This window comes from Oncorhynchus clarkii, chromosome 9 (assembly GCF_045791955.1).
Source record: "Oncorhynchus clarkii lewisi isolate Uvic-CL-2024 chromosome 9, UVic_Ocla_1.0, whole genome shotgun sequence".
Classification (NCBI taxonomy): domain Eukaryota; kingdom Metazoa; phylum Chordata; class Actinopteri; order Salmoniformes; family Salmonidae; genus Oncorhynchus; species Oncorhynchus clarkii.
The window spans coordinates 17,177,743-17,201,853 of record NC_092155.1 but is presented as its reverse complement, the minus strand read 5'-3'; the positions used below and the strand labels follow the sequence as shown (position 1 = coordinate 17,201,853).

Sequence of the window (24,111 nt, the reverse complement as noted above, 5' to 3'; positions counted from 1 at the left end):
CAAGGCCAAATATACTCTGGAGTTACATACCAAGATGACATTGAATATTCCTGAGTGGCTTAGTTATAGTTTTGACTTAAATCGGCTTGAAAATGTCTGTCTAGCAATGATTAAGAACCAATCGGATAAAGCTTGAATACTTTTTTAATAACAATACCAAAAATTGTACAATCCAGGTGTGCAAAGCTCTTAGAGACTTACCCAGAACGACTCACAACTGTAATGGCTGCCAATGGTGATTCTAACATGTGGCTGTGAATACTTATGTAAATTAGATATTTCATTTTGAAAAAATACATAAATATGTATATTTTTTTAAAACCTGCATATTTAGTTAAAAGAAATTCATGTTAGCAGGCAATATTAACTAGGGAAATTGTGTCACTTCTCTTGCATTCAGTGTCAGGGTATATGCAGCAGTTTGGGACCCCTGGCTCGTTGCGAACTGTGTGAAGACAAAAACCATAATTAATTTGCCAGAATTTTACATAATTATGACATAACATTGATGGTTGTGCAATGTAACAGCAGTATTTAGACTTATGGTTGCCACCCGTTCGATAAAATACGGAATGGTTCCTTATTTCACTGAAAGAATAAACGTTTCTTTTTCAAAATGATAGTTTCCGGATTTGACCATATTAATGACCTAAGGCTTGTGTGTTTATTATAATTAAGTCTATGATTTGATATTTGATAGAGCAGTGACTGAGCGGTGGTAGGCAGCAGCAGGCTCGTAAGCATTCATTCAAACAGCACTTTCCTGCGTTTGCCAGCAGCTCTTCGCAATGCTTGAAGCACAGCGCTGTTTAGGACTTCAAGCCTATCAACTCCCGAGATTAGGCTAGCAATACTATAGTGCCTATAAGAAGATACAATAGTCAAAGGTATATGAAATTTTGGCTGCAATTTCTGATGCTGGTAACTCTAATGAATGTATCCTCTGCAGCAGAGGTAACTCTGGGTCTTCCATTCCTGTGGAGGTCCTCATAAGAGCCAGTTTCATCATAGCGCTGAAGAAACTTTCAAAGTTCTTGAAATGTTTCGTATTGACTGACCTTCATGTCTTAAAGTAATGATGGACTGTTGTTTCTTTTTGCTTATTTGAGCTGTTCTTAACATAATATGGACTTGGTCTTTTACCAAATTTGGCTGTCTTCTGTATACCACCCCTACCTTGGCACAACACAACTGATTGGCTCAAATGCATTAACAAGGAAAGAAATTCCACAAATGTTATTTTAAGAAGGCACACCTGTTAGTTAAAATACATTCTAGGTGACTATCTCATGAAGCTGGTTCAGAGAATGACAAGAGTGTGCAAAGCTATCATCAAGGCAAAGGGTGGCTATTTGAAGAATCTCAAATATCAAATATATTTTCATTTGTTTAACACTTTTTTGATGTCTTCGCTATTAATTTACAATGTAGAAAATAGTAAAAATAAAGAAAAACCCTTGAATGAGTAGGTGTGCTAAAACATTTGACCGGTAGTGTACAGTCAGCAGTATTCAGTCTGGCTTTGCTGTAACTTCCTATTCATACGCAAAGGATCCAATGTAAAAATAGAATAGATAAATTACAAACAGACAACACAAAACTTTCATTTTGATTTTGCCGACACAGTACAGTAATATAAAGTATTTGTCCTGTTTGTTGAGATGGACTTGGGACTCACCCATATTTGCCGAAGAGGGTGACGGTGGTTCCCCCACAGGGGTGGCTCAGCCCTGCCCGTACACATCCCACACCGTTAGGGCCACCTGGGCACTCTGGGGCAGGTCTGGGTACTTCACTGGCAGCCTCAACCACTCATTCCAGCTGGGGGAGGAGAGAAGGTAAGTGCGAGAGTGAGAAAGATTACAGAACAGTTCACAAGGACTATATTATTTTGTATCTATTATAGTGAGATTGGACTACAATGTGAAATACAAAGCCCGACCAGGTCAAAGAGTGTCTCAGAGCATCATTCAACTATCTCCTTCAGTCTTTTAAGAGATTATGTCAATTTGGGACACTATATCCTAAAACGGGTGTCACTCACTTCCAGCGGGTGCTGAAAGCCTTGTAGGAGGTACGTACGGGCAGCGCCAGAGGCTTGCCCTCTGCAAACACTTGACAGGTAACATAGAGGTCTGAGCAGCTCTCCTGGTAAAGGCCAGAGAACCGGAGCATGGGATCCTGCAGCAGCGCCTTGTAGCTCTTCTGCTCCCTCTTGCCCTCCAAGCTGCCTCTGTGGAGGGGAGAAAGGGAGAGAAGGGGACAGGAGGGAGGCGAGAGAGAGAGGGACAAGAGGGAGGGGGCGAGAGGGACAAGAGGGAGGGGAGAGATAGGGAGAGAGGGACAAGAGAGATGGGGAGAGAGGGAAAAGAGGGAGCGGAGAGGGACAAGAGGGAGAAAGGGACGGGAGAGAGGGAAAAGGGGAGGGAGATCATGTGAGATTAGAGACTGATGAGGGAGGGGAGTAGTTTGACACCACCACCACAGTTGTCCCTGGTTAATTATTACCAGGGTTCTAGAATCTATACAAAAGTAGTAGATCAATGTTAGATCTAACACGGGGGGGGGGGGGGGGGTGTCGATGAATGATCGCCTGAAAGAATATTCACATTTGGCTTACTTACTTTCATTGTCACTCCTGATTATATGTGTGCATGCTGCTGTGTTGAGACAACGGTTAACAATCCCCTGACAAATTGTGACAAAATGCATCACAATATTATTCCAGTACATAACGGCCGAGCTGGAAGCGCTACACTACATGGTTTGTTGAGAATTATGGACATTATTTACGGGCCACCACAGCAGAGCCCAGCTCGTTAATAGAAGTCACGAGAGGAGCACTAAACCGATGAGCCGTCGGAATGTGCATGATGTCAACAACAAGCGAATTGTGCTCCAAAATAAGAACCCTCACCGGGCACGTTATGGTGCCGTGATATCGGTTGAGTCATGATGTTGCCATGCTCGCTTAGGTAAATAGAAGACAAACAACTAGGTAGAAATGATGCGACTTTTGGGCAAGCGGTGCAATCATTCTTCATCCATGCAAAGTGGCATTAGCTGGTCAACATTGGAGACTCGAGGTCCATGTTATCAATCGTATGCAGTTAGAATGCTAGTAGTAGCTAAACTGACTGCCACTGTTTGCTTGACAACATTATGTAAAACATTTTCGTTACGCTATACGTTAACTTGCTACTTTAATGTGGCCAGGTAGTAACCCAAGTAATAAAACACTAACATTTTCAGTTGAACATTAATATCCAAGTCACAACTGTAGACATAGTTAAATTTGTCTGTGTCCATCTTTCGTCGACTTCGTTACTCATAAATCACAGCGGGAAATTGGATTGTAGCTACTAACTTTAGCCTTCTCACAGAAGCTTGCAAGGCCTATGTGAAAAAACACCATGGGTAACGTTAGCATTCAAGCAATACAGTCTCTCCACTTGGCACATTTTTTTACTGAAATACAGTCAGTTTATAAACGAGCAGTCCAATCGAAATGTGAACTTTAATCGTCTCGATTCACGGGAATGACATTATAGCGACAGATGACTTTTCGGACATTATAATATTTTTTTGTGAGCACCGCAAAGGCATATAAAACTGACGTCAGGGAAAAGTAATCGATATCTAATCCTCTGCCGTGTGTTGTCAATCGTTGTTTTTTAAGGTTGATTTAGCTGGTCTGATGGTTCACTTACTTCCTAAAGAAAGGGAATTTGGGGGCTGGTTTACCTGATATAATCTTAAAGGCATAGCCAACATAAGTAAATATATGGCATTCGATTTCAATAAAAACATTTGCAACAAGTGTCTTTTTTATATATACCTATGTGGAAATTAAATGTTTTACTTTCAACTGTGTTTTCAATTCAAGGTGGCTACAGTTCATTGGCCAGAGTTCATATGTTAAGAACTAGCACATCTTTGTAGGGTAGACTTGACTATGGTTGTTGTTTTGGTAGCTATGGGCATCAAGAAACCAGATTATAATGTACTGGCCAGGCTTCCTCAGTGTAATGTTCTCTGCTTTACTGAAGTCCAGGAACTCCAACCACCTTACCAGAAGTGTATTCATTATGTACACCGTAGCAAAATGTTTCACAACAGAAAGCATTTTGCAATGAAAACGAGAGTTTCTATTGAACACATTCAGGTAGGTCCCTCCTTGTTAACCCCGTTAGCTTCCGTTTGGTTCCTAATGACAGTGATGGAGAGTAGTGGGGCTCCCAAGTGGCACAGCAGTCTAAGGCACTGCATCTCAGTTCTAGAGGTGTAACTACAGACCCTGGTTCAATTCCAGGCTGTATTACAACCGGCCGTGATTGGGAGTCCCATAGGGCGGTGCACAATTGGCCCAGCGTCGTTAGGGTTTGGCCGGGGTAGGCCGTCATTGTAAATAAGAATTTGTTCTTAACTGACTTGCCTAGTTAAATTTAAAAAAATTAAATATAGTTTAACTTATCATTTAATTACATTTGGTTGTAGCTTGGTGGTAGCTGAACTAAATTCAAATCTTGGTAGTGTTTTCGGCAGTTAAGGGTAGCTTCAGAGTAGCTTAACTTCTTCCAGTGTGAAGTAATTGGTAGCTTGGTAAACTATATTTTCAGAGTATCTTGCCCAGCACAGCCTAATGAACACACCCCTGGTTACATAACCCAAGCTGATGAGTCAGTCTCCACAACAGCAGGACTGCGTCCCAAATGGAACCCTATTCCCTTGATGGTGCACTACTTTTGACCAGGTACCATAGGGGTCTGGTCAAAAGTACTGCACTTTATAGGGAATATGGTGCCTTTTGAGACACAGAGTAGAGGTAGCTGTGTCCTCTGCTCTGCAGCGACACGCTCCACTCATAATTAAAGAGGTGTTTAAGAAGGCAAGGCCCATTGCCTCCCCAGTGCAGTGTTCGTGTGTGTGTGTGTGTGTGTGTGTAAGTGTTTGAGTCAGAAAGAGAGTTCATACCCAACTCAACCGCTCCTTCTGTGTCCGCAGTGTCAAGCCTAAAAAAGGAGGGTTTGTTCGGGACATGTGATTGGTCGGGTAGAGTCGTCCTATCCGAGGAAGCGCGGTAACGCTCCCTGAGCCAGAACAAAACATTAGCTCATCTCCTTCCACTTTCTCTATCAAGTCTGCAGACAGACAGAGATCATAGGAAAAACCTGCGATGAGGAACAAGTTTTTCACAAGGCACCCCGGGGGCCTCACAATTTGTGTTTTACGCCCGTGTTCCCTCATACCCCCACAGAAGTCTGGAGGGTGTTGATAGGTTCTCCCTCGCCAGCCAGGGGTGCCACTGACCACAGGGCCTTGACGTGTCTTGGTCCTGTATTGGTGTGTGTGCGTGTGCGTGTGGATGTGTGTGTGACTCAGAGTTGCCCCTGTCTCTACAGATCCACAGCTCAACTTGTCACAGTCTGAGGAGGAACATATCCTGACTCTGGGGCCTTGTCACCACTAACGCACCACATTCCCTATATAGTGCATTACTTTTGTACCAGAGCAATATGGGTCCTGCTCAAAAGTAAGGAAGGGGAAAGGGTTTACCTAGTCAGTTGCACAACTAAATGCATTGAACCAAAATGTGTCTTCCACATGTAACCCAACCCCTCTGGATCAGAGAGGTGCGGGGGTCTGCCTAAATCAACGTCCATGTCATTGGCACTAATATTCTCCCCTCCTAGAACCTATGGATCCTATACAATAGGATGACGATGGTTTATGGCGGATTCACACTATTTGATTGACAAGGTGTTGTGTAGGATAGCCCACTTAAAAATAAACAAATTAGTGTCACACCCATTGTTACCTTCATGGACGAGCAGTGAGACTGTCTCTCTCCTTTTCCCATTTGACATTTCATTGCACATTTCTTCCTAAATGGAATTTTGGGTGTACAAAAGCCTACAAATGCATTTGTGAGAAATGTTGATAATTCTACCACTCTGAAATTCAGAATATCACGAAACACCAAACTCTGAAAGCGATACGTGCTAAGATACATTTTTATACAGTAGGCAATAGTTATTTTGAGGCCCTCTGAGCAAGTACATTTGAATGATGTTTCAATCTCTCGTTCGTGGTAGACATTATGTAAATCTGAGACGTCTATTCTGTTAGTGGGTCATTGAAGGCTGGGGACGCTGTGTCCCTCCCTACCTCTCACAACAGGTTGTTGGTTCACACGTATAACGATCTCTACTTGGTAATAAACGGTTTTGCATGGACATTGCCATTGAGGGCTTCCACCATTTTAAAGTAGTCAACTGGGTGGGGATTCCTACAGGTTGGGATCATTGTCTTTTCTTGAAATTGTTTTGCCTAGTTTGTAAATGGCTTTGAGCTATATCTCCAGCACTGCAGGTGGCGGTAAAATACCACTATTAGCTTTACACTTTTTTAAAACATTAAAATAATATACATATATATATTATTTTTGTAGATAGCTTCAATGGTGCCACCCATGCTATCAAATACATTATAATTGCACAGATACAAAGTTGAGACCTTTTTTCATCTCTATGGTCCACACACACACAAAACACACACGCCTGCCACCTGCATGCAGCAGCCATAGCAGCGGCCACTATAAAAGTCATAAAACTAATCTTGTCCTTTATGAGCTTCCTCTTCCCAAAAATCCAGCAGTTCACTCTCCATCTCCCTCTCTGTCTCTGTCTCCTCTGGGGGGCAACTGACTGCTGCTGCTGGACAGGGCCCGCATGAGGTCACAGACTGGAGACACGGCAGGCACGCCATGACATCACTATGAGCTCATCCCAACAAGGCAGACAGGGGTCAGTGGAGGCAGTAGGCCACTGACTTCATATACAATATGCATCTGTGTTTGCATGTCAGAACGTCTTAGTAACCACATAGTAACACATCTGGTAGGAAAAAATCAAAGGAGACACTGCCACTGTCACTTTATTTCTCAGGTGGAATCCTAAGTGAGACCGTAATGAAGATTGGAGATATCTACTTCATCCCCAATATGGAAACTATATGTGAATGAGTACAGAAAGAGTTCAAATTTCAATCAATAGATCAACCAGCATTTAAATCATGTTAGCCATTCATTTCTCCTTTCTCTCTCTCTCTCTCTTCTACCCCACAGCTCTCTCTCCGCCACCCCACAGCTCTCTCTCCTCCCTTTCACCTCTCTCCCCTTCTCCCTCTCCCTCCCCTCTCTGCTCCCTCTTACCTCTTTCTCTCCTTCTCCCCCCTTTCACCTCTCTCCCCTTTGACCTCTCTCATCTCTCCCCTCCCTCTCTCATCTCCCCCCTCCCTCCCTCTCTCATCTCCTCTCTTATCTCACCTCTCTCCCCTTCTCACTCTCATCTGCTCTCCCTCTCTATCCTCCCTCTCACCTCACTCTTTTTCCTCCCTCTCACCTCTCTCCCCTTCTCCCTCTTTCCTCTCACCTCTCTCTTTCCCTCCCTGTCTTAGTCATCATAGGATGTGTCAATGTTTCTATCATTTTAGAGGTCATGCCCACTGGAGCGAAGAGGAGCTGATCTCCAGAGTGCCAAGGTGGTGCCAAGACACAGACTTTTTCCTCTTGCCCCCCCAACCCTGTGACACCCCTCAGGCCCCCCCTGCGCCTCACACCCCATTCCCCGGCCGGTCCTCCTGATGAGGCTAACTTACCCCACCTCCCCCCGTCCGTTGCTGTCGTAAAGATTGTGGGGTATAAATGGAGGTGCGAGGTGGAGGAGAGGACTCAGAAAACTCTAAGAACCAGATCTAGAACTACACAACTAGAACTAAAGAACATGAAGATGATGGACTCCATTGTTGGGAGAAACTGGACACTGACCTTCCTGGCTGGGACTCTGCTCTGGACCACCCGCTGCCTAGCTGCTCCCATGCAGTGTCACTTCAACTCTAAAGGTGAGAATATCATACTGAAGGGTGTTTTTCATTCAACAAATTTCTTTAGGTTGAAGATTCCGATTCTGTTCAGAGAGTATTTGGTAAAGCAGAAACGTTTTGGGGACCTGTCAAAAACTCATCCATTGTACATTTAGGCCAGAGTAGACTTTTTTAAAATTCTGAATATCTTGGATGGATGAATCCATCTGAAGTTGAGTACAAAGTTCATGTGGACGTCCTGCGGATGAATATAGGTTGATTTGTATAATATGTGTGGGACTTGGGTTAACACCCCTGGTGGTCTGTCCCAGGCCTGTGTGTGTACGAGGGGAGACACTACTCCCTGGGGGAGTCCTGGATGGAGGACGGCTGTCTGCAGTGTACCTGTCTGCACCCCATGGGCGTCGGCTGCTGTGAGACGTGAGTCCACACACCTGTAATCAATGTGCCTTTCTGGGTAGATGTGTTAGCATTAGCAGTAATAGGAATGTCATTTCCATAGTTGGGATGAGCTTGCCATTCAACACAGCCATGTACATTGTGCCCAGAGTCAAGTAATGTAAGGGAAACCGGGTTGGGTCTGGATTCGATTGTGATGTGTAGAATTGGGACAGGCAACTTCAACATAGCATTGTTCTGTCAGGATAGTCATTATGTCCTTTCAGAACACATATGACAGTGCTCATGCTCGGCTGTCAATTACATTCCCCCTCTCTCTGTACAGGGAGCATCATGCCCTTTCAGAGCGCATACATACATATGGACTTTGAAAACCTACACCCCTCTCTCCGCACAGGGTGCATCGCCCGGTAGACTTCCCAGCTTGGTGTGAGGTTCGGGTGGACGCTCTAGCCTGTAAAGTGACCCTGGTGCAGAGCGCTGACCCTCGCCTGCCCTGCCTCCCTGGGAATGGACACAACCTGGGCCCCAGCCACAGCTCACGGGACAACAACTACCTGCAGATGGTGGAGTAGACAGGGACCCCGGTCAGACAGTGGAGGGACGGCCTCATTGGAATGAATGTCGCCATTACAATGAGCCCGTACTCCGATTTAAAGTGGCAACAGCCTCCACTGGAGTCAGGAAGATCAACTCCCTCCACCGCCGACCATCTCCATCCATGTCAGTGTAATCCTAACGGTCCATTCTCATTTCAGTTGCAGATCAGTGATCAGTTAACATTTAAACCGCATGAATATTACAATACCTTAAGCAGTAAATGATACTCAGTTGGAAAGCAGAGGTGAGCCCACATAATGGAATCCCTCATTTACCACCCTGTAATGCACTACTGTAAAGCTTTTATAGTAATATATAACTATTGTTGTATTTCTTCTGTCCTGTCTTGCAGTTATCCTCTAAATAAAATTGTTGCGTGAAAGTCATTTGTTGATTGTGTGGATAAAAGGACTCCTTTCAGATTGATGTGGATTTGAATTTGACATTTTAATTCCTGATTCACATTGAACAGTGTTTCATTAACAATTTCAAAAATACAGTTGTACAGCATATAGCCTTTGAAAATAAAACACACTATTCATGTGACAAAGCAATGGGGGTTTTGAATAAAGGGGTAAACAATGAAATACTGTGAATGACCCCAAAGATAGTAGCATTAAACACTGGTCATCATCATGTTTCAGCTAGAAAAACAGGAAGGTGAGCATTCAAAGAAAAATATAGGATGCACTGCAAAATGTTAAAATATTAAAAACGGCAAAAGAAGTTGCCTGCTTTATATCTGGAATACATTCTTCCTTCCTCACACACAGTTAAATGTTGATGCTGTTGGTCCCTGTAAACTGGGAGACGTAAGACGTCAGGGCTGGATTGGTGGGGAGCACTTTGATTGGCAGGTCCCAACTGAAGGTATCCACATCAACATGCTCCGCCCCAGTCCACACGGTGACTTCTGGTTGGTTTTGCAACACGTTGTGCGATTCCATAGGCTCTCGGGACGTGACGAACTCAAAGTGCAGACGCCATCGCAGGGTCACTGAGGAATGAGTTGAGAATGTCATGAAGCTGTCTAGGAGTAGACAGAGGGTTAAATACACAGGGAAGCTTTAGAGACAAAGACAAAAAGGTTGAGAAGCGCGTCATCGGATAGATTAAAAACAAGTCTTCGACTACATAAAAAAATAAATTCAAATGGAGATTTACAATCAAAAGTGCTTCCAAGACTTGGTATAATCTGTCTAGGGAAACCATTTTATTGTGACGGTACAATGACTAGCCCGGATCATGACCAACATCCTCAGTCATCTTTGAGAACAATGGTTTCTCTTGTCAAGTGCCCGCTCTGCTAAGCCAGATAATAAACAAAAAACTAACAGACAGACTCAAGCAGGGCAGGCTACTTGCTATTAATAAACATAGGGCAGAGAGATGAGTGGTGAATTCCTGATGCCCCTTGGCCACCTCTGAGCCTGGTTCCTCTCTAGGTTCCCCTCTCCTATGTTTCCTGGTCACTGTGCTCCTGCCTGCATTGCTAGCTCTATGGGATTTTAGGCTGGGTACCTGTATAGCACTTCGTGGCACTTGTGATGTAAAAATGGCTTAATGAGATACATTTGATGGAAATTTGACTTAGCTACGTACCGATGTCTGTGCTGAAGCCGGGGGTGACGTTGAGGGGGACGGGGAGGGAGAAGTGGGTGGAAGCCGTGTGGAGGCAGGATTCTAAGTGACGACCGTGACCCGTCACATTGATCGACTGACCAGGACGCCGCTGGTACCCCTGCTGGATCTCCTCCTCACTCTGCAGGCTGACCGAGTACTGACAAACACACACTTTTAATATCCTCATTCAAGTAAAAATATGACAGGCCCTGACACACAGACATGCGCGCACACACACACACACACCTGTATACAGGGAATATCCCCTTCTGAGAAGTCGAAGGTGCCGATGATGTCCTCCCCTAGTCTGTAGACGGTCTTGAAGATGCAGAACTTGGCCACCTTCCCCCGCATGTTGGTGATGTTGAACAGATCTGTGGGAGACAGGGGTCAAAGGTCACACGCATTCCACATTGCTGCTAAACACACACACAATGTCTGCAATGTCTTTTGTTGTGTCAGACCCCAGTAAGACTAGCTGTCGCCATGGAGAACCTAATAAATCTAATCAGAAACAAACTGAGATTAGAGATCAATGGATTGGAGTCTGCAAAAAACCCTCAGTACATCATCTAGCTGATGTGGAACACAAATAACATTAAAGGAGGCTCATAAGAGCTGCCACATAGCACTGGTCAAAAGTAGTGCACTATAAAGGGAATAGGTTGTCATTGGAGAATTAGCCTAGGAGAATAAGAGACTGACGGGGACAGCGGCGTGATGTGATCGTCAGCATGTCCAGGGCTCTCTCCAGGGGGCGATCGTCTCTCCGCCCACCCTCCTCCTCCTCCAGGAAGGGGTTAGAGGGGGCCACCTCCTCATCCTGGGGGAACGGGGGCTCCGGCATGCCTACGACAGGGACATCATGTCACTCATTTTGAACAATGTCATTTTATAGGAGAAAAACATGTCCACAACAGGCATTTCATACATACAGTGCACCCTTTTACATTTATGTTGCAGTCTGAATTTCAAATGGATTAAATTGAGATTGTGTCACTGATCTATCTATACACAATAGTCCATAATGTCAGTAGAATTTGTTTAAAAAATAAAATGTAAAGCTGAAATGTTGAGTCAATAAGTATTTCAACCCCTTTGTTATGGCATGCCAAATCAGTTCAGAACTAAAAATGTGATTAACAAGTCACATTATCAGTTCCATACTATGTCATTAATAGTGGTTAAAATGATTTTTGAATGACTACCTCATCTCTGTAACCCACAAATACAATTATCTGTAAGATCCCTTAATCGAGTTGTGAATTTCAAGCATAGATTCATCCAAAAGACCAGGGAGGTTTTCAATGCCTCACAAAGAAGGGCACCTATTGGTAGAGGTGTAAAAAAAAGAATTAAAAAAAAGATGGAATATCTCCGCAGCTTAGAGAATATCCCTCTAAACTGCGGAGAGAAGCACAAGATTGAATATCCCCCTTAGTTATCACCATATCCCTTTACTGTGAGAATTCTGATCGAATAAATACAATATTAGCCATTTCAATGCAACATACCGAAACAAAAATTAACTACGCAAGACTTCAACTAGCCTGTACCCCTTCACACTGACTCGGTACCGGTGCCCCCTTAATATAGCCTCATTATTGTGTTACTTTTATTATTTTAGCCTACTTGGTAAATATTTTCTTCTTGAACTGCAGTGTTAGTTAAGGGCTTGTAAGTAAGCATTTCACGGTAAAGTCTACACTTGTTGTATTTGGCGCATGTAGCAAATAAAGTATGATTTGAAGACTTAGTATGCAAAACTAACTATGCAAGATATTTTGTTAGAGGCAGAACGCATCGGAGTAGGATTCTATTACATTGACAGCCTGTATTCTACACAGAATGGAGCGCCATAACCAATCAGAGCTGCAGTAGGCCTATATGTAAATAGATGCCATAAATGCAACTGTGCCATTCACTTTGAACTGGACTGTGTTCACAGCATGAGTGGTTGTGAGTAGATGCACTTGTTTTGAGATTAAAGCGAGAGCTGCATGTAGCCACGTGCAGAGGAAGTGTTGTATTTTGAGACAGGCTTGAATAAGCCAGTAGCCAATAGGCAGAGGGTAGCATTATGGTATGGGGAATAATGCATTTTATCTTGAAAAGTGGTGTCTTCCATCAAACAACACTGTGGACAAACAGGTTAATGTCAAGCCCTGCATGTTTTCATCAAAAGTCTCATGGAATGTAGGCCTACATTGAACACCACACATTGGCTGCTAACGCAGGCTGAATGATAGAACAGCTATTTCCATGTTCTGAGATGCATTTGCGCCATTGTTTTTGATGATAGGCCTGTCTGGTAGGCCCACAATATGATCATCCACAGTAACCAACTTTTCCACTTTCTGAAACTTAAGCTGGTACATTGGTGTGCACATGCTGGAAGTGGCACAGAATTTTCACAACATTCAAGTTTGTGCTCAGCAGAGGGAACATTACCTTTGAACATGGTGAAGTTATTAATTACACTTTGGATGGTGTAACAATACACCCAGTCACTAAAGATAAAAAGGTGCCCTTCCTAACAGTTGCTGGAAAGGAAGAAACATGCTCAGGGATTTCACCATGAGGCCAAAAAATATATATATATTTTTTTTTAACCCCTTTTTCAAGATATTCAATTGGTACTTAGTCTTGCCCCGTCGCTGCAACTCCTGTACGGACTCGGGAGAGTTGAAGGTCGAGAGCCATGCATCCTCCAAAATATGACCCTGCTAAGCCTCACTGCTTGCTTAACCCGGAAGCCAGCAGCACCACTGTGACAGAGGAAACAATGTACAACAGGCAACATGAGTGAGTGTGCATTCGCCCTGCCCGCCACAAGGAGTCACAAGAGCGCGATGGGGCAAGGACAGCCTGGCCAGCCAAACCCTCCCCTAACCTGGACAACGCTGGGCCAATTGTGTGCCGCCTTATGGGTCTCCCAGTTGCGACCGGCAACACAACCTGGAATCAAACCCGGGTTTATAGTGACGCCTCTAGCAATGCCTTAGACCACTGCCCCACTTGGGAGGCCCGGCCAATGGTGATTTTAAAACGGTCACAGAGTTTAATGGTTACGATATGAGAACTGAGCATTGCTCAAAACCGTACTCCACAATACTAACTAACCTACATGGCAGTGAAAAGGAGGAAGACTGTACACAATAAAAATAATTACAAATCATGCATTGTGGCAAAGAAATGTACTTTTTGACCTGAATACAAAGAGTTATTTTTAGGGAAAACCAAACATCACTGAGTATGACTCCATATTTTCATGCATGGTGGTGGCTGCATCATGTTATAGATCTGAATGTCATCTGCAAGGACTAGGGAGTTGTTTTTATATAAAAACAGAATACAGCTATAAAACACAGGCAGAGGAAATCCTGGTTCAGTCTGCTTTCCAACAGACACTGGGAGACTAATTCACCTTTCAGCAGGACAGGCCTTTATCTGCAGTGCATTCGGAAAGCCTTCAGACCCCTTGACTTTTCCCACATTACGTTACAGACTTATTCTAAAATGGATTAAAATCGCCCCCCCAAATGTAAAAAGAAACTGAAATACGTTTACATAAGTATTCAGACCCTTTTCTCAGTACTTTGTTGAAGCACCTTTGGCAGCAATTACAGCCTCGAGTCTTCTTGGGTTTGACACTACAAGCTTGGCACACCTTTATAGGGGGAGTTTATTCCAGTCTTTTCTGCAGATCCTCTCAAACTCTGACAGGTTGGATGGAGAGCGTTGCTGCACAGCTATTTTCAGGTCTCTCCAGAGATGTTCGATCAGGTTTAAGTCTGGGCTCTGGCTGTGCCACTCGAGGACATTCAGAGACTTGTCCCGAAGCCACTGCTGCATGGTCTTGGCTGTGTGCTTAGGGTTGTTGTCCCGTTGGAAGGTGAACCGTCACCCCAGTCTGAGGTCTTGAGTGCTCTGGAGCATGTGTTCATCAAGGATCTCTGTACTTTGCTCCGTTCATCTTTACCTTAATCCTGACTAGTCTCAGTCCCTCCCGCTAAAAAATATCCCCACATCATGATGCTGCCACCACCACGCTTCACCGTAGGAATGGTGCCAAGTTTCCTTCAGATGTGACGCTTAGCATTCAGGCCAAATAGTTCAATCTTGGTTTCATCAGACCAGAGAATCTTGTTTCTCATGGTCTGAGAGTCCTTCAGGTGCCTTTTGGCAAACTCGCTGACCAAGGTCCTTCTCCCCCGATTATTCAGTTTGGCCAACTCCAGGAAGTGTCTTGGTGGTTCAAAACTTCTTCCATTTAAGAATGGAGGCCACTGTGTTCTTGGGGACGTTCAATGCTGCAGAACTGTTTTGGTACCCTTGCCCAGATCGGTGCATTGACACAATCCTGTCTCAGAGCTCTACAGACAATTCTTTGACCTCATGGCATGGTTTTTGCTCTGACATGCACTGTCAACTGTGGGACCTTAAATAGACAGTTGTGTGCCTTTCCAAATCATGTCCAATCAACTGAATTTACCATAGGTGGACTCCAATCAAGTTGTAGTAACATCACAAGGATGATCAATGGAAACAGGAACTCAATTTCGAGGTTCATAGCAAAGGGTCTGAATACTTACGTAAATAAGGCATTTCTGTTTTGGAAAAAAATCTAAAAACTGTTTCCACTTTGTCATTATGGGGTATTGTGTGTAGAGTTATGAGGGAAACAGTTATTGAATACATTTTAGAATACGGCTGTAACAAAATGTGGAACAAGCCAAGAGGTCTGAATGCTTTCCGAATGCACTGGAGCTGCTCACCAAGAAGACACTGAATGTTCCTGAGTGACCTAGTTACAGTTTGGATTTAAAAATCAGCTTGACAATATATGGCAAGACTTGAAAATGGCTATCAACTTGTCAGAGCTTAGAATAAATGAGCAAATATTGATACTCCGGGGTGTGAATACTTACAGTACCAGTCAAATGTTTGGACACCTACTCGTTCAAGTGCTTCACTTTTTTTAAAACTATTTTCTACATTGTAGAAAAATGGTTAAGACTGTAACCAAAAGTATTAAACAAATCAAAATATATTTTATATTTGAGATTCTTCAAAAGTAGCCACCCTTACCCTTGACAGCTTTGCTCACTCTTGGCATTCTCTCAACCAGCTTCACCTGAAATGCTTTTCCATTAGTCTTGAAGGAGTTCTGAGCACTTGTTGGCTGCTTTTCCGTCACTCTGCAGTCCAACTCATCCCCAAAAAATCTAAATTGGGTTGAGGTCGGGTGATTGGCGAGGCCAGGTCATCTGATGCAGTACTCATTCACTCTCCTTCTTGATCAAATAGCCCTTACACAGCCTGGAGGTGTGTTGGGTCATTGTCCTGTTGAAAAACAAATTATGCTCCCACTAAGCGCAAACCAGATGGGATGGTGTATTGCTGCAGAATGCTGTGGTAGCCATGCTGGTTAAGCGTGCCTTGAATTCTAAATAAATCAGACAGTATCACCAGCAAAGCATCCCCAGACCTCATCCAAGCTTCACGGTGAGAACACAGAGATAATCAGTTCACTAATCTGCATCTCACAAAGACACGGAGGTTAGAACCAAAAACCTAAAATAGGGACCCATCAGACCAAACGACAGATTCCCACTTGTCTAATGTCAATTGCTTGTGTTTCTTGGCCCAAGCAAGTCTCTTTGCAGCAATTTGACCATGAAGGCCTGATTCACACAGTCTCCACTGAACAGTTGATGTTGAGATATGTCTGTTACTTGAACAATGTGAAGCATTTATTTGGGATGCCATTTCTGATGCTGGTAACTCTAATGAACGTATTCTCTGCAGCAGAGGTAACTCTGGGTCTTCCTTTCTTGTGCCGGTCCTCATGAGAGCCTATCTCATCATAGCGCTTGATGGTTTTTGCGACTGCACTTGAAGAAACTTTCAAAGTTCTTAACATTTTCTTGATTGACTGACCTTCATGTCTTAAAGTAATGATGGACTGTCATTTCTCTTTGCTTATTTGAGCTGTTCTTGCCATAATATAGACTTGGTCTTTTACCAAATATGGCCATCTTATGTATACAACCCTACCTTGTCGCAACACAACTGATTGGCTCAAACACATTGATGAAGTAAATTCCACAAATTAACTTAAGGCACATCTGTTAATTGAAATGCATTCCAGGTGACTGCCTCATGAAGCTGGTTGAGAGAATGCCAAGAGTGTGCAAAGCTGTCACCAAGGCAAAGGGTGGCTATTTGAAGAATCTCAAATAACATTTCAATTTGTTAAAACATTTTTTTGGTTACTACATGATTCCATGTGTGCTATTTCATAGTGCTGATGTCTTCGCTATTATTCTACAATGTAGAAAATAATGTAAATCCCTGGAATGAATGTGTCCAAACCTTTGACTGGTACTGTATGTAAATGAGGTGTTTCTGTAGTTCATCTTCACTAAATCACAAAAAAAAAAATAATAATAATAACTTTGTAATTATGGGGTATTGTGCATAGATGGTGATACATTTTTTGATCCATTTTGAATTCAGGCTGTAACATGTGGAATAAGCCAAGGGGTATGAATACTTTCTGAAGGCACTGTAGTTTGTTCCCAAAACATGTTGCAACGGAAGTGTTCTTATTTCACAAATTCAGGTAGTATCTGTCCGTAAATATATACATACTGTTGGAAGTCGGAAGTTTACATACACTTAGGTTGGAGTCATTAAAACTCATTTTTCAACCACTCCACAAATGTCTTGTTAACAAACTATGGTTTTGGCAAGTCTGTTAGGACATCTACTTTGTGCTTGACACGTAATTTTTCCAACAATTGTTTACAGACCGCTTATTTCACTGTATCACAATTCCAGTGGGTCAGACGTTTACATACACTAAGTTGACTATGCCTTTAAACAGCTTGGAAAATTCCAGAAAATTATGTCATGGCTTTAGAAGCTTCTGAAAGGCTAATTGACATAATTTGAATCAATTGGAGGTGTAACTGGATGTATTAGGGCCGATTTCAAGTTTTCATTACAATCAGTAATCGGCATTTTTGGACACCGATCATGGCCGAAGACATTGCACTCCACGAGGAGACTGCGTGGCAGGCTGACTACCTGTTATGCGAGTGCAGCAAGGATCCAAGGCAAGGTACTAGCTAGCATTAAACGTATCTTATAAAAAACTATCAATCTTAACATAACTACTCATGGTTGATGATATTACTAGTTTATCTAGCTTGTCCTGCGTTGCATATTATCGATGCAGTGCCTGTTAATTTAGCATTGAATCACAGCCTACTTCGCCAAACGGGTGATTTGACGAACACATTCACGAAAAAAAGCACTGTCGTTGCACCAATGTACCCAACCATAAACATCAACGCCTTTCTTAAAATCAATATTTTTAAACCTACATATTTAGTTAATATTGCTGTCTAACATGAATTTCTTTTAACTAGGGAAATTGAGTCACTTCTTGCGTTCTGTGCAACAGAGTCAGGGTATATGCAGCAGTTTGGGCCGCCTGGCTCGTTGCAAACTGTGTGAAGACCATTTCTTCCTAACGAAGACAGCCAACTTTGCCAAACGGGGATGATTTAACAAAAGTGCATTTGCGAAAAAAGCACAATCGTTGCACGAATGTACTTAACCATAAACATCAATGCCTTTCTTAAAATCAATACACAGAAGTAAATATTTTTAAACTGCATATTTAGATAAAATAAATTCATTTAGCAGGCAATATTAAAGTAGGGAAATTGTGTCACTTCTCTTGCGTTCATTTCACGCAGAGTCAGGGTATATGCAACAGTTTGGGCCGCTTGGCTCGTTGCGAACTATTTTGCCAGAATTTTACGTAATTAATTATTATGACATAACATTGAAGGTTGTGCAATGTAACAGCAATATTTAGATTTAGAGATGCCACCCGTTAGATAAAATAGAACGGTTCCGTATTTCACTGAAAGAATAAACAGTTTTCAAAATGATAGTTTCTGGATTTGACCATATTAATGACCTAAGGCTCGTATTTCCGTGTGTTATGTTATAATTAAGTCTATGGTTTGATAGAGCAGTCTGACTGAGCAGTGGTAGTCAGCAGCTGGCTCGTAAGCATTAATTCAAACAGCACTTTACTGCGTTTACCAGCAGCTCTTCGCAATGTTTCAAGCATTGCGCTGTTTATGACTTCAAGCCTATCAACTCCTGAGATTAGGCTGGCAATACTCGAGTACTTATTAGAACATCCAATAGTCAAAGGTATATGAAATACAAATGGTATAGATATAAACAGTCCTATAATAACTACAACATAAAACGTCTTACCTGGGAATATTTAAGACTCATGTTAAAAGGAACCACCAGCTTTCATATGTTCTCATGTTCTGAGCAAGGAACTTAAACGTTAGCTTTTTTGCATGGCACATATTACACTTTTACTTTATTCTCCAACACTTTGTTTTTGCATTATTTAAACCAAATTGAACATGTTTCATTATTTATTTGAGACTAAATAGATTTTATTGATGAATTATATTAAGTGAAAATAAAAAAAAGTGTTCATTCAGTATGGGTATTAAATCATAATCGGTCGACCTCTAATTTCAAGGCCTACCTTCAAACGCAGTGCCTCTTTGCTTGACATCATGGGAAAAGCAAAAGAAAATCAGCCAAGACCTCAGAAAACAAATGTGTAGATCTGCACAAGCCTGGTTCATCCTTGGGAGCAATTTCTAAACGCCTGAAGGTACCACGTTCAGCTGTACAAACAATAGTACGCAAGTATAAACACCATGGGACCATGCAGCCACCATACCGCTCAGGAAGGAGACACGTTCATCTCTAGGAGACAGAACCTACTTTGGTGCGAAAAGTGAAAATCTCTCAGAACAGCAGGAAAGGACCTTGTGAAGATGCTGGAGGAAACAGGTACAAAAGTAACTATATCCACAGTAAAACAAGACATATATCGACATCACCTGAAAGGCTGCTGAGCAACCTCTCCAAAACCGCCATAAAAAAGCCAGACTATGGTTTGCAACTGCACATGTGGACAAAGATCATACTCATTGGAAAAATGTCCTCTGGTCTAATGAAACAAAAATAGAACAGTTTGGCCATAATGACCATCGTTATGTTTGGAGGAAAAAGGGGGAGGCTTGCAAGCCGAAGAACACCATCCCAACCGTGAAGCACGGGGGTGGCAGCATCATGTTGTGGGGGTGCTTTGCTGCAGGAGGGACTGGTGCACTTCACAAAATAGATTACATCATGAGGAGGGAAATTTGTGTGGATATATTGAAGCAACATCTCAAGACATCAGTCAGGAAGTTAAAGCTTGGTCGCTGTCATGACGTTGGCCTCTTTGGGTATAGCAAGCCCCATCCCCCTCTCCCTGCCTCCAACTAGGTTGCTGTGGTCAGAGAGACGTCGTAAATTCCTGAGGATCTCCTCATGGACACAGTATAGAGAGAGTACATTTTCATAGAGAACAAAGCAATTCCTTCTACCTCACAGAACTTGAGGTACAAATACATTTCATGTTCCGGGGAAAGTATAAAAGGGCAGTGAAGAATCCAGCTACGAACTGGTCCGTTTGTCACAACTTGGGGAAGCTCATGGGAGACTGTGGCCACATTACCATAACACTGTTTATATAATAGCCTCAGATATGAGGTTTACATCTAATTGTTGTATAAGATGAATGAGTGAGTATGATACTGTTTGTATAATTGTGTAATATGATTTGGGACTGTTTAATGAAGAAAAATACAATTCCCTTTTGATTTGAACTAAATCAGAGGACCGCCCCTGAGCACAGTTAGGGTCAGACATCCTGGTACAGGCCTTTTCTGCCATTCCGAATAAAACCCAACTTTGAGAAATGATCACCAGACCGACCTTACCTCAATTACAAGACGGCTAAAGGTTGCAGACCATGTTTTTCTCCACTAAGAGGAGAGAAAGGTTGTAGACCATTGCTGAATCTTTTAACCATACCACGTGGTTAAACTCTCAGACTATCGATACCGACAGAATACGAACAAGTCTTTGATATTAATTACTAGTCTGCAGCTGGGAATTCGGTATCATTGAACGTGAAGAACAACAACCTCCGAAACATCCATTCTATAACAATGTCACACTGAACTATCCACTATAACCACGAAAGAGAGGACGAAACTCTCCAACAGAAACAAACTTTTCACCAACAATCAAGACAACACACTGAGCGTAAATATATATATATATATATATATTGATTGCAATTGTTCCCGAATGAGTGAGCGTTCATGTGTAAAGGATTAGCATTTCAATTGTTAGAATTATCACTCTGTAGTGACTTTAGTCGAACCCCAACTTCCCCTTTTGTCTAACAAGCCGCGATGCCGGTTTAGCCCACTAGGGCACATTCTCCTATCATTTCTTCTAACCACATTTACCTTGTTTGCTTATGCATTCCTGTGAATTACTTAGTAATAAATAAATTATTTAAGACAATTGATGTATGGATGACTCAGTGAAGACTGGGTTCGTGCAGATTACCAACAATTTACGACGTTTGGAATGAGACTAACGTGAGGTAAAGTAAATAATTCATTAATTCAAAGACTAATTGATCAGATAAAATATCTGAAAAGTTATTTTAGGAAATGATAACTTCGTAATCTGAATATTTTTCCTTGGTGCCCCGACTTCCTAGTAATTACGGTTACATAATTAATCAGTCTAATCGCGTAATACTAATTACAGAGAATTTTTTGATAAAAACTATAAGTCTACAGTTAATGATAGTAAAGACACGACATCGTAAATGGGTCTTCCAAATGGACAATGACCCCAAGCATACTTCCAAAGTTGTGGGAAAATGGCTTAAGGACAACAAAGTCGAGGTATTGGAGTGGCCATCACAAAGCCCTGACCTCAGTCCTATAGACAATTTGTGGGCAGAACTGAAAAAGCATGTGTGAGCAAGTAGGCCTACAAACCTGACTCAGTTACATCAGCTTGGTCAGGAGGAATGGGCCATAATTCACCCAACTTATTGTGGGAAGCTTGTGAAAGGCTACCCGAAACATTTGACCCAAGTTAAACAATTTAAAGTCAATGCTACCAAATACTAATTGAGTGTATGTAAACTTCTGACCCACTGGGAATGTGATGGAAGAAATAAAAGCTCAAATAAATCTACCATTATTCTGACATTTCATATTCTTAAAATAAAGTGGTGATCCTAACTGACCTAAGACAGGGAATTTTTACTAGGATTAAATGTCAGGAATTGTGAAAAACTGAGTTTAAATGCCTTTGGCTACGGTGTGTGTGTGTGTGTGTGTATATAGATATATATATATATCTCTCCTTTCTGAACACAACTGATGTGAGATGTACTTCTGTTGATTAGACTGAGTAAGAGGGTCAGGAGGACAGCTCACCATGCAGGACGAGGACTCTGAAGGGGACCCTCAGTAGTTTGATTGGAGAGCTGACCCTCTGGCAGCCGATGGTCAGCTTATAAACATACTTCACTGACTGGCCTCGAAAACTAGGAGGCCCGTCGTTGGGAACCACCTCACTGTATGAGTCTGAGGGAGGAAAAAGTAGTGAGAGAGCAAGAGAAACTGTAGCTCAAACGGTAAAGCATGGCTCCTATAAAGCCAGGAAAGTGGGTTTACATTCCTGGGACCACCCATATTTAAGATGTATTTTTAATTTTTAAATGCATTCTTGCTTGACTAAGTTGCTGTGGATAAATGTGTCTGCTAAATAGCACACATATAAAAAAAGATTGAGGGGGGGGGGTGTGGAGAAAGGAGATGATTGAGTGAATCCCCTTTGAACTGATTGTGGTGCTCTTACAAGTTCTGCTCTCTCCGGGGTCTAGGCGCAGGTCACAGAATAGTATCTTGGGAGGCGTGTCCAACATGCACTGCCCTCCTTCTCCTGGTGAAGAAAGCAGGTAGAGGGAAAGAAAAGGTCATTTTGTATCAGACTCTCCCCCCCCCCCCCTCCCGGTAAAGCTGAATGCCAAGCGTGTGCAAAGCTGTCGTCAAGGAAAAGAGTGGCTACTTTGAAGAATCTCAAATATATTTTGTTTAACACTTTTTTGGTTACTACATGATTCCATGTGTTATTTTATAGTTTTGATGTCTTCACTATTATACAATGTAGAAAATAGTAAAAATAAAGTAAGACCCTTTTGACTGGTACTGTAACTAAAATAAAGATATTATAGTTGCATTTTGACACTTTCCACCTCCCTCAACATGTGAGTGTGCATTCTTTATTATGTTTAGCCACTCACCTCTGCTGGGGATGAGGACAGTGTCGCTCTCTGCCTGGACATCCTGCTTGGTGCCCTGGGCTGGCAGCGCCACTCTGCTCTCACTGGCATGGAACTGGCAGTGGATCTGTGCACTGGCCCACGCCAGCATCTCACTGGCACACACACTTTTTAGTCATGTTTTGAGACTTTTTACCCCATGTAACCTTACATACAGTATAGCTAACTAAAATGTACATGCATATAATCACAATTGAGCACTACTGAAGAATGGGTGATGTGTGAGTGAGAGAAGGATAACAGACCTGCTGGCGGAGGTGGAGAGATGGGATATGGGGTTGGTGAAGGTGATGAGACACTCCATCACCTCCCCGGCCAGGAACACCGGGCCTCGGGCCATTGAGGCCACCACCTCGATCATCTGTACTTGAGGAACACACACACACACACACATATATACATACACACACATATATACATACATACACATATATACATACACACATACACACACACACACATATAACACCTTTATTTAACCAGGTAGGCTAGTTGAGAACAAGTTCTCATTTACAACTGCGACCTGGCCAAGATAAAGCACAGCAGTTCGACACATGCAACAACAGAGTTACACATGGCATAAACAAACATACAGTCAATAATACAGTAGAAAAAAAATGTAAACAGTAACGTTATAACACACGTTATTTGGAACGGCAGCTAGCTATGTTTTTAAAAAACGTGTTGTGTTAGCTCGGTAGTTTGGTTATTTTGAGCGAGACCTTGCTCAATTAAATTGCAGCGAGATAAGAATATGTTAACTAGCTAGGGTTATCTACTGACTGCTGTCTCCAAAGCAGTCAATTAGCTAGCTACCAAGTTAAGCTAACCATTGAAGTAGAATAATGTTTCGAAAACCATACCTTGGCCTCAGATGTGGCACCAGCTAGCCAATGAGTTACGACTCAAATTCAGGTCAGCCAAATCAAACTGTCAAATCGATATTAAATACCCACTATAAGAATTTGTAAATGCTTTGAGACAAATTCAGCAACACAACAACATAGCATTAATAAAGCGTTCCATCTCGCAACTGCACGAACATACCGTATCGCGGGGTAAAATTGAAAAGGCGTTCAACGTACTATTTTCCCGGTATTGGACACAACTATTGAACCCAATGAATAAATAAATGTGTGTTATACTTACAAATGATCAGTTCAATTCCAATTTTACAAATGATCAGTTCAATTCCAATTTGACAAGCATTGTCTCAAATGTGCATTTTTCAGGAATAACATTTTGTTGGCCATCTAAAGGAGCTCGGTGGCATATGGGAG

The 24,111-nt window shown here is 42.4% G+C and overlaps 2 protein-coding genes and 1 pseudogene across 5 annotated transcripts; 1 reads left to right on the top strand and 2 right to left on the bottom strand.

The window, feature by feature from the left end:
- The window catches only part of LOC139417477 (phosphatidylinositol 3-kinase catalytic subunit type 3-like), a 30,904-nt pseudogene extending 27,308 nt beyond the window's left edge, over window positions 1-3,596 (bottom strand).
- A 3,898-nt stretch (window positions 3,597-7,494) lies between these two features.
- Window positions 7,495-9,269, top strand: LOC139416007 (prostate-associated microseminoprotein-like). Its single transcript, XM_071164240.1, has 3 exons — window positions 7,495-7,902; window positions 8,196-8,304; window positions 8,681-9,269. The coding sequence occupies exons 1-3, from the start codon at window positions 7,785-7,787 to the stop codon at window positions 8,856-8,858; spliced, it is 405 nt and encodes a 134-aa protein (XP_071020341.1). The 5' UTR covers window positions 7,495-7,784; the 3' UTR covers window positions 8,859-9,269.
- Window positions 9,270-9,311: 42 nt separating this feature from the next.
- LOC139416006 (GP1 homolog, RAB6A GEF complex partner 1) lies at window positions 9,312-24,106 on the bottom strand. Of its 4 annotated transcripts, none has more exons than XM_071164237.1 (9): window positions 23,981-24,106; window positions 23,077-23,192; window positions 22,793-22,926; window positions 22,348-22,431; window positions 21,924-22,073; window positions 11,212-11,355; window positions 10,753-10,880; window positions 10,486-10,663; window positions 9,312-9,880 (listed from the first exon to the last, which is right to left on the bottom strand). In XM_071164237.1, exons 2-9 carry the CDS (start codon window positions 23,190-23,192, stop codon window positions 9,657-9,659), a joined length of 1,158 nt encoding a protein of 385 aa, XP_071020338.1. In that variant the 5' UTR covers window positions 23,981-24,106; the 3' UTR covers window positions 9,312-9,656. The 4 variants fall into 4 exon arrangements, with proteins under 4 accessions (XP_071020338.1, XP_071020340.1, XP_071020337.1 ...); XM_071164239.1 differs by having other exon boundaries at window positions 23,077-23,197; window positions 23,981-24,090; XM_071164236.1 differs by lacking the exon at window positions 23,981-24,106 and adding an exon at window positions 23,695-23,881.
- Window positions 24,107-24,111: the final 5 nt, after the last annotated feature.